Source organism: Haliotis cracherodii, unplaced genomic scaffold (genome assembly GCF_022045235.1).
Source record: "Haliotis cracherodii isolate W230 unplaced genomic scaffold, xgHalCrac1.p SCAF_11, whole genome shotgun sequence".
Taxonomy (NCBI): Eukaryota; Metazoa; Mollusca; class Gastropoda; order Lepetellida; family Haliotidae; genus Haliotis; species Haliotis cracherodii.
Window position 1 is genome coordinate 23238104 of NW_027266266.1, and position 11588 is coordinate 23249691.

At 40.0% G+C, this 11588-nt stretch overlaps 1 protein-coding gene across 1 annotated transcript; it reads right to left on the reverse strand.

Moving 5' to 3' along the window:
• Positions 1 to 4237: 4237 nt before the first annotated feature.
• On the reverse strand, positions 4238 to 4720 carry LOC139454954 (interleukin 17-like protein). Its single transcript, XM_071236551.1, has one exon. The coding sequence runs from the start codon at positions 4718 to 4720 to the stop codon at positions 4238 to 4240; it is 483 nt and encodes a 160-aa protein (XP_071092652.1).
• Between the last annotated feature and the right edge of the window lie 6868 nt (positions 4721 to 11588).

Genomic DNA, 11588 nt, shown 5'->3' on the forward strand with positions numbered 1-11588 from the left:
CCCCATTTCACCTCACCTCACCTCACCTCACCTCACCTCACCTCACCTCACCTCACCTCATGACGTGTATTCTGTCTTTATTCAACCAATAATCTGTGTTCTACTTGTAATCTATACTGAACAACAAAAGTTCCTGTGACATTGAATAAGATTTGATGCAAAGTTATGATTTTTACCAAATCTGGGCTTGGCTGTTGCATCAGATTCACAGTAAAAGAATATATCAGGTTAGAATGTCCACAAACACAATCGATAACATCAACGTATTCCAATGAGTTTCAAACGTCTGGAACTCAAGTTTTATGTTGTGTGACAAACAAACATCACCACTACCATTTAATCACGTAATTACTTTATGTAAACAATCCTGTCATCAGTTTTACTTTCAAACCCCATGGATACAGTTGAGGCTGGTCTTGTTTTAATTTCAATTATTGCCACACCTGTATAACACTGATCGCATAAAATTCTTTCATTCTGTGACACGTGAAGATCCGCTTTACAATAGCTCTTTAGCAGCAGCCCATGCATGTTCTGTCCTTATTAGGTGTGAAAAATGTCGTAGGTGGTGTATGGTAGATGACTGAATTAATTAATCTGTACATAGTCGCTGCGTGTGGAGAGAAAAATAACACAACCATTGTGGGACCAATTAATTACAAAATGTGATCAATGGACGACCCGTTCTTTAGTACGCGTTATGTATGATACATATTAATTCATATTATTAAAAATTCAAGCGTTTTTTTAAACAATAAACCTAGGATGAGCTGTGACAACTGACCGGACATTTTTTAAGTTGCTGGTCCAGATGCTGTCGAAACCGATCAATATTGATGAATCGCACCAAACTCTGGTCGATACATATATCTGTTTATGAATGTCAAACCGCAATTAATCCCATGTTGCTTTTGTAATATGTTGTATTTATATATTTTATTTTGTTCAGCACGATTGCCAACCAAATAAAGGATAAAAAACAATTGTCGAACAACTTAAAAGAAGGAACAATAATTAACTTAATATTTATGTAGATAGGAGACATATATTGGACATGGTCATCAAAGCCAGTCACGGTGTGGGGAACATCTGTATTTCTGGAATTATAACATGTGGACAGCAGTTTACAGTTTGGAAAATGTATATGTTGATGGATTTTTTCTTACAATATGAACCTTTAATTTAAACTATATATTCTGTGACTGGCACAGTTTGATGTTATTCTAAGGGTTTTATCATCCAAAACTGAGTGAGTTGGGTTTTAGCGCCGCATTCAACAGTATTCCAGTTATAGCACGGCGTCAGCTTAATGTGGGAGGAAATCCCAAAGTGATGCAGGTCTCAGACGTTTAACACTCAGGCCCCTTGTGACAACCATCTGGTTTCAAAACAACGTGCGTTGGCGGAGAATTAACGAAGACCGAGACTTGGTATTGTGTAAGGCTGATTTGACCTTCTACAAAGCAGGGATAACTGACCTGGAGAAGAATGTTGAACTGCAAGAGGGCAATTTTAATTTAAAATATTTAAATCTCACAACAATATTCCAGTTTTATGTTTCCTAGGCTCAAAACGCTTTTAAAAAACCCTCGTTAATCATTTAGTGAAGACAGCCTCCCGAGCTGTCCCATATCGCGTGAAATGTGTACGTGTGCACTGCGCAATCGTCCATCGAATACATGAGTGACCATCCCCTGCTCTGCCGGTGATACAAACACACGCATAGGCAAGTCAGACGGATGAACACCTCCCACCCCCACCCCATCAATGATGATTCAATCAAGGAGATAGAAAAACAGATAGACGTTTGAGCAGATCTAAGCAACGGATCCATTGAAACTATTATTTATGAACATTTACAGATGAAAATAAGAGATCTGTTCGTTGGGTGCCACAGTTTCTGAATTGGGATCTTAAGGAAAAACGATCTGACACTGTCAGAGAAAATGTAGAGCTAATTGAGCAGGATTTTGTCAAAGAGATTAGCAATGGTTTCACCACCATGATCCCGAGTCAAAACGTCAATCCATAGAATAGCACCATTCCACTTCTTCAGCACCAAAGAAATTCAAGTCTTCAAGATCCGTGAAGAAAGTTATGGCCACTGTAATCTGGGATGCAAAGGGTGTGATCCTTGTTGATTACTTAGAATGTCAAAAGATGATTACCAGTGCCTACTATATTCATTTGCTTCATGGCCTGAGATATTCTATCAAAGAAAAGTGGCGAGGAATGCTGACTGCTGGGGTTCATGAGTTCTGCTACTATTTCATGACAATGCTCTTCTCTTCTCACCACTCGACATGCAAAGACTGCTGTGCGACAATATGGGTTCGAAGAGATTCTACACACCCATACACGCCAGACCTGACACCAAGTGATTTCCGCCCTTTTCCGAAACTGAAAGAACCCTTCATGGAAAGGGCGATGACGACACCGATGACCTCAAAGTTGCCGTGAATGGATTTTTTCAGGTTGGCTTCAGATAACTTCTTCCTGATTAGAATTGAAAAGCTTCACTTCACACGATATGAGAAGTGTATTGAAAAGCAGGGAGATTATGTTGAAAAATAAAATTTAAAACACTTTTAAAATTGTTAGTTTTTGGGGTGGGGGAAAATATTTGTACAAGTATCACTGGTCCCCAACTTGTATGCCCCAACTGCCCCCTACTCCACCCCCCGGCTGGCTGCGGCACTGATACCAACTCGTTAAAAATAGTTGGTTCCATTCTTAATTCATCACAGTTCAGTTCTTCCATTGCTCATTTACCTTGACATTCGCAATTCGTTCTATCTTTTATCACCCTTCGTATCTCCTTGCTTCCACTTTTTAATGTCTGCTGCGACGTTTTGATAAATGATGAATGGAATGAAGCATTCATAAAATCCACATTTTGTGTCCGACTGGAAGATAGCTTACAGTGAATATCTCATATGATAAATGGACGACTCATGGTCGTTGTTTGTCGTACAATAAAACGCTGTGCCCCTCATGGTTTATTCTCCCTGTGGTGTTTCATCGTACAAAAAACAACCCCCTCTCGTCGTATTTTTCTTGAATGCATATAATGGACGTGTGACGGTTGAAATAAGGCATTTGCTCATTTTACCATGTGTTCATCAAATAATTATATCTCGTTATGCAATTTTACCCACGCCCCTCCACCCAACCAACAAGCACGGACACGCAGCCGACAGACTCACCTCCGAAAAGCAGATTCTGGTACAATTAAGGGACGCAACTCTCACAGTGACGCATGTCGGGTACCCGCAAGCGCGTTAAAATCATATCTTATAGACATCGACAATGTAAATAGATTCACGAAATATCGCGAAGATCATTTTTGAAGATAGATGCACGTGTGCTGATACTTGTTGAGGGAAAAAACGAGCCATTCCGGCGGTAAGGAAGACAAAAACTGCCAAGTGCGTCACCGGACTGCCAATTCTTACCTGCAAATCAAAACTCAATGATGGTGTTTATCGCAAGCAAAATAGATATTTCTTGCATAGTTTTTTAAATAAACTCGAAATAACGATAGTTAATCAAAGTAACGAGAAAAGAATCGAAGTAACGAGAAAGAACCCGAAATTTCGAGAAAATAGTTGAAATAACGAGAAATTTCGATGTAAAAGTTGCTTCTAAAGTGTCACCATTAGGCTTTCGTAAGGATTTAACAATTCACACATGAAATAATTACAGCAATAACAATTTATTTTTCATTTGTTCAGATTGAGGGTTACATACAAAACGTTACATACATATACACGTATTGATGTACTCAACACATATTTGATACACATAAACAGTGCTCTATATTCGAATATGGAAAATACAACAAACATGATTATCAGTAGGTATTAAAGGCGGACCTAGTGGGGAATTGCACACGGTATGAACAATTGCGGGCTATCGAGATGTCAACATACAGACTGTACATGTGATACAACACATACGTGTAACTGACTTGTTGCTTAACATTGCTGCATAACAATATCATATTTCCATAAGTGTAAACATATATATTCTTTCATAGAAATATGAAAATACATCACAACATTTCTAGGACTATCAAGGGCTACAATTGCCAAATATATGTCAAGGACTAATCAAGGTCTACAATTGCCAAATATATGTCAAGGACTAATTAAGGGCTAAAGTTGCCAAATATTGGCTTACTTTGAAGTTTCCAGATAGCAAGTGTTTCCGTTATGACAAACGTCCGGTTGCAATCCTATGCTCTGGAGAGACGACCCTTGGTGCACGTACACGCTACTGCTAGAGGAATTGTCCGAGGCTGGTAAGTGAAGACTCCATTCTTACATCCAGTTCTTTCTAGAACTTGGATGTTGATGGACACAGGTTCACACATGTTGATGTTGTTACGGACACAGTTGCGACAGCGACATCTGGCCTCTGTAAGCTGCTGTGGGTAGTAGGTGTCTTCATACTTAATGACAGAGTAATACCAAGGGCAGATAGAGCGTGCACACACTGGGTCATCAGGATTGTAGCTGACGTCCAGCGGACAAGTCTGGAAACCGCAGGGACTTCCAGGTGTTCTCGATGTTTCAGTCAGATTGTTTAAGCTGGTGAAGATCAGTGCAAGGTTTGACGGCTGTATACACTTCGAGCCTGGGTGAGCCCTGGCAGTAGCATGCACAGCGAACGTTATCATGACGACGACCATCAGTGCAGAGCATTGCATCAGTTCCATGTTCATCAACAAACGTTCTCTGCAACGTGGGTAATCTTCTCGGGAACTTTAAACTTATGTTTCAGTTGAAGGCGAGTTGAGGTTTGTCTGTCCAACAGCGAAGAGGTTATTTTATACCTTAGGGTCACCCACATTGTCACGAGGAGAAGTAAGGAAAATGAAGGGACAGTGAAAGAGATTTGTGACATCGCCTACTGCCGCAGCTACAACTACGTCGTCTCCAACAGCTACGTCATATTCGCATCACCATTTCCGGGTTTCATCTGGGGAGGTTTTCATATTTGTGTCATGTGTGTTTCTGGGGGCGTTTTATCGTATTCTTTTATTGTTTATCTGGTTCAGGATGTAGAGGACAATGGTGGGGACATCGCAGACATATCAGTTGAGAAATAGATCAGATAACACTTTATCATAAATTATACCGCCTCAAATGTCTCTTGCTTGGTATCAATAACACCTACACTGCTTGAAGAGGATGTATTAATCATGCACTGAGAGGGAATCATTGTCAGTTTTTTTTATCTTCACTAGCAAACATTCACTTGTCACGAATGTACATACCATTCAAACAGGATCTTGACATTAAACCTGTTGTTCGATGTCGAATGGACATTACAATTCCTTTGAATGGCTACGCTCACCTGAGATTATTCCTATTTGATGGCGATCCATAAACACACGCTAATGATATGGTCGGATTCATACAATGGACTGTGCTTTTGCGCAGATTTTTCTTATGCTTATGGAATGTTTTTTTCTCGCTTATTTTTGTTTGTTTTCGTTATCTTCTTCCACGCTGTAGTTGTTTTGGTTTTTTTTCATTGTGGTGATTATGAGGGTTAAATTGTTTAAACTTTCTTTATAATTCAGAATTTGAAAAGATTTAACATGTGAATATAGTTTTGGGATAGGTCACTGAATTTTCTGTGTACATTCGCAGTCGGCGAGACGGTCTATTGAAAATTCCATGAATATTTTTACTGCATTGATCCCTTCTAAATGATACCTTTCTGTGAAGTTTCCACGCCTGTATAGCGATAACCTAAGCCCTCATTAAAGTCTTGAAGGCAACATCATTACCTCATTAGCTTCAAAGTATAATGCATAGACTCCTAAATCTACGGCCCTATAATTTCAGAGACTTTCCAAAGATTAATGGATGTAGAACAATGTTAATTCAGTGAAAATGTTCAGCTAGTCATTGCATTGGAAAACATCATCATGAAACTATGATTAGGAAATATACCTCAATATAATTAATGAATCATTAGTAATCCCATTCTTCCTCTCTTCTGAATTGTCACAAGAACTGGATACTCGTGAAATATTCTAACCAATAAAATCAAATTTGATATGACCTTGGGGACCTATATGTACAAGTATCCTGTCCCGGTTTACGATCTAGATGCGTCACATGTTTCATTCTAAAAAGATCTGATTGTTTTGATAAGATGGCATGGAAGAGAGTGATTGAGTGAGTGAATATCGCTTTACGCCCCGTTTAGCAATATTCCAGCAATGTCACGGCGATACACACCAGAAATGGGCTCAACACAGAGTACCCAATAGAGAATCGAACCCGGGCATTCGGCGTGACGAGCGAACGCTTTAACCACTGGGCTACCCCACCGCCAAGTGTAAGAGAAGCCTCACCATGGCAGACATATAGTAATGTGTAGATTGGGGTAGGGAGATATTGACCGTGTCTGGGTGTGGTGGGAGTCTTCTGATCATGTGATTGTGTTCTGTATAAATTTGTGTTGTAGGATTCTGATCTCGCTAAGTGAGATTTTAACAGTTTTAAGGGTGCGTTGGATAGTTTTCAGTTATACCACTAACACAGCGTGTCAGCTTGATGTTGGGGGAAAGTCCAAAGTAATGCAGGGACGGTATTCATATAAATTCTTAGAGTGCTAAAGAGGTCTGAGAAAATTCTAAGAAATACCAAAAGTTACACTTAAATCTAAGAATTTTCTTAAGTCATATTCATAAAAACTTTTAGCACTAAGAGTACGCCTAAGATGCTTTTCATGTAAACGATTTGTAGATTTACATATTCGCACGTATGTATAGTTACACATGTGTAAAATTACTTACGTTAGTAGATGTTGTGCATGTGAACGGGGTATAAAATAGACAATTGCGGCGCCCTTTCCGTACAAAAATACACATCTGTTAAAGTTGTACTTCATGTAAATGTTGCCTGTTCTGTGGTCGAATGACAAGTATCTAATAAGTGGTTTTCTATAGTTTGACATGCACGTACATGTACGTGTGTTGTGTGGCTGCTTGTACCAGTCTCGGCTAACGCAGATTTTACCTGAGATACCCTGCCGCAGGTCAACATGAATACCCCACTCAGACACAGTATACTGACTCCGAGCCGAGCAGTCCTTGTTTCAGCCCCTTAATGCCAAGCGCCAGACAAGTAACAACAACTACCATCTTTTAACGTCTTGTGGCAGGACGCGTTAGCGGGGATCGAATCCCTGACCCTCTGCTCTCCGGGCAGACGCTCTACCACTAGGCCACGAAGGCGGTCGGGCTGACAAGTGGCGTTAAAGAGGTTGGCAACACCCTTTGGCACGTCGGATGCCGATCCCTGTTACATGGTATCGACCTGGGACATTTAACAAGCATAAATACCCAAATTGTAACAAAGTTATTTGTTGCAACGGTGCAACGCCTTATGTTGGAATATAAGTCTAATTGGAGGGACAAATTATTGTTTGAGTAAGGAAACCGTGGAAGAAACAAACTAAGAAGCTACCCCCTCAACCGTGCTCACAGGAGCTCCCCAGCTAAATTCAGATGCGGAGTGGCGCCTTTAAAGATAGAGACTGGACGTTACACAAACATACCACCAGAAGAGAGATGTTGCTTTAATTGTACAGACCATTTGGAAGACGATATCCATGTTTTACTTATCTGCCTTTATAAGACGACGTGAAGGCTGATCTTCTGAATAGCTGTTGTTTTAAATTTACTAATTTTAAGAATTACTCTTATTGTGAAAAGGGGGCGGTCGGGTAGCCTAGAGGTTAAAGCGTTCGCTCGTCACGCCGAAGACCTGGGTTCGATTCCCGACATGGGTACAATGTGTGAAGCCCATTTCTGGTGTCCCCCGCCGTGATATTGCTGGAATATTGCTAAAAGCGGCGTAAAACCATACTTACTCACTCACTATTGTGAAAAGTTTACACAGATTTTATCAAACGTTGATTTTATTTCTTGCGTCGCCCAAACTGCCATAATATTTTAGCAAAGCGACGTTCCATTTTATATCATGATGTGTATATGTATATATCTTAGCGCTGTGTATGTCGTCTAGCGACTGGTTGTAGAATTGTATGTGTATACTTCTTTTGATACATTATAAGTGTATTCTACGAGTGAGACGAAAATACACGTGTCTGTCTGTCTGGTATCCCGAATGCGCAATGCAGTATGATGGATGCCATGAAATGTTTATCTGGTACGCGGATACCAATATTTCAACTTTGAAAAACATTTTTCGACTTTGTTTTCTTGCAAAGACAAATAAATATAATATTTGGCCCAAAGCTTTTGAGCATGCTTATGCATACTATGTGAAAATCTTGACACCCTCACTTGACACATTACATACGCTGATATGACTCCTAAGTTCTTAAATTGAAAGCCAACACGAAATACGTGGTATGCAGGATGTTTGGGGATGGGTGTTGCACCTTCGTAATGACCCAGCCCGATTTAGAAAATTGGTATTTCTCGCATTTTAGTCTGACTTCAAAATCATCGTTTCTTTCCTGGTTCCTTGTCCGGTAAATCTTCTCCGATGCGTTTTATAATGCACGTCAATGACAAGAACGCCAATTTGGGCTAAGCAATCAATTTAGAATGATTTTCACAGGGCGTGTCGTCATGATAGCGATCCCGATGTCACAAAACGTGACGTCATTTGATCCCGAACAAACTGAAATTTATTTCCGCATTGCAAAGGAAGTTCAATTAGGTATAAGGGTTACCTGATACGCTAGACTGGTAGATTGTGTGGGTTGTCTTCGATTTATATCAAGATTAGACTTATATCTTATTTTGTAGATCTGTGTTTATTTTAAAAATACACGTTTCTCATATGTTGGATCAATATTGTACCCAGTGCATACTCTTTTGTCAGTGCATACTCTTTTGCAACATTGTCACAAAATGGTAATTAAACTGCAGGGTAAAAAAGTATACACCCATGTTTGATGGTGGCTAAAAATGAAACAAACACGAAAAGGCTATGTGATGGTGGTGTATTTGATACAGGTATCATTGATGTGTTTGATACTTTTGCATCGTTTCGAAGTCTTAGACTGTTTTCAACCTAGTAATGTTTTTGCCTAATCCAATTTTCAAGTGCATACTTTCTTGTGACAGGGCGTTTAACATGGCACACAGTTCGGCACATGGTCCCGTGTACATCACACAGGTCACAAATCAGGCGAAGTTACCCGGAATCGTGACCGGGTGGAAGGGTTAGTTTGCTTGAAAGTTGTTTAACGCCGCACTCAGCAATATTCAAGGTATATGACGGAGGTCTGTAAATAATCGAGTCTGGACCACACAATCCTGTGATTGATATCATTAGCATCGATCCACGCAATTGGGATCGATGACATGCATCAACCAAGGCAATAGGAATACGATGACATGCATCGATCAAGTCAGCGAGTCTGACCACCTGATCCCGTTAGTCGCCTCTTACGACAAGCATAGTTGCCTTTTACGGCAAGCAAGGTTGCAGAAGACCTATTCTACCCCGGATCTTCACAGGTCGCAATCCACATGTGATTTCAAAGAAGGGATAAACACCTTTATTGAGTTTTGATTTGCAGGTAAGAATTGGCAGTCCGGTGACGCACTTGGCATTTTTTGTCTTCCTTACCGCCGGAATGGCTCGTTTTTCCCCTTAACCGGTATCAGCACTCATGCATCTGTCTTCAATAATGATCTTCGCGATGACATGCATCAACCAAGTCAGCGAGCCTGACTGCCCGATCCCGTTAGTCGCCTTTTACAACAAGCATGGACACATTTTACGGCAAGCATGGGTTGCTGAAGACCAATTCTAACCTGGATCTTCACGGGTCATGTTTGGATCCGGGCCTACCCCACCCTGAACACGGTGTCTACCTGAGGCAAGAGACTTTTCCCCAGCAAGATGAGATAATAACTTTTGAAAACCTTCTAGTCTTCCATATAAGATAGCTTGAGGTGTATACTCCCCGGGGGGTCTTGAATAAAAAAACTATGTGCAAACCGATCCAATAGCAGGGGTATTTATAATGTAGCGGCGTGAACATTCACATTGACAATGACGTCAAACATGACGTCATTATGACGTCATACAACAGATTCGAGATTGAAAAAAGCAGAGAGGCACATCTCAGTCCAAAATTACGTTCGGCCAGCACTGGCAGGAATATATTATGGGACACGTTTCGTGCACGTAACATAACACAACCTGGCGGCAGTCGTAAACCTTCTATGACTCTTCAGATTGTTTCCATTTGCTTTTGTCTTCAAATCAAAGTGTATACATTTTATACATATATATTCACCTCAGAATAGCTAGTCAATAACGTTCGTCGGATAAAGAGTTACATTGTCCGTATCAAATACACTCTAACCCCATTAGACGGGTTACAGTGTATAGTGTATACTGTTAGTGAAAAGCCCAGTCGCGGGACGATCATCGTTGCGGCGTCCGTATTCACAAAAGGACCACGTACCCATAATTCATGTATCCAGACATCTATTAATCCGGCGCTTACACTAGGACAAGTACCGTCCGGATGAACGGGCTTTCATTCTGTGTTACATATGACCAGCCAGACATATTTCAAGGTCGAATAAAAAAGTAAGGAAGTTGGCAATTCAAATATCTTAGGTATGAATTACGATTACGAGCGTCTAAAGTTATCCACTCACATCACCTGTCAGGATTTGTCAGTAACCCTGATTTGTGGTGTAATTGATATGCTGGTCGCCATAACAGCTACAGTGCTTACAACCTGAAATAGAATCTGCCTATATTACCCGATTTCAGAGACTAGATGTTAGTCTACCCGGGTTGTGACCACCTATTCAAAATTCAATGATGATGTTTGTCGCGAGAAAGGTGGATATTTCTTGAAAAGCGCACTTTGCAATTTCTTTTTATTGCTATGTGTAATATTCCCTATCGACGGAATGGCTTGGTGTCACTTACAAGTATAATCATACACGCAGCTGTCTTCCTTAATAAATCATCGCGATATTTCGTGATTCTCGTTCAAGTGACGAAGACGATACTACCTTGTCGTGTCCGTAAGACAGCTGATTAAAACTATACTGCCGCGCAAAAGAAAGTTAAGACCAATGTCTGACTGTGGTTAAACATGAAACAAACAAACATTATTTGATGGTTATTTATTTGAACCAGTATTGGACCTGAAGTTTGCAGTGTTTTGGCTACTGTTTCAGACTAGTCACGTTTTGTTAATGTTTCTAATATTTGGTCAAATGTGTATACAAAGTGATACTTATTTTGCCTTACCGTTTATATCAAAGCCTCAATTGTACGATTCCGATTCACTCCATCTATCCCCACGTCACATACTTTTGAGCCTCATCTATTTTCGAGCCCCAAAATGATGTAATCCACGTATATATATATATATATATATATATATATATATATATATATATATATATATATATATATATATATATTTATATATAGATTATTTTTTTTATTATTTTTTTTTTAATCCACGTAGATGCCTCAAAGTCCACTGAAGACGTCAAGGTGTTCGCCACTTGCCGCTGAAGAAATGTTAAAGAAATTAAGCTACACGGG

What these genes read in the sequence shown, in the direction of transcription:
- LOC139454954 (XM_071236551.1), bottom strand. Translation starts at nt 4,720, where the DNA reads ATGGAACTGATGCAATGCTCTGCACTGATGGTCGTCGTCATGATAACG.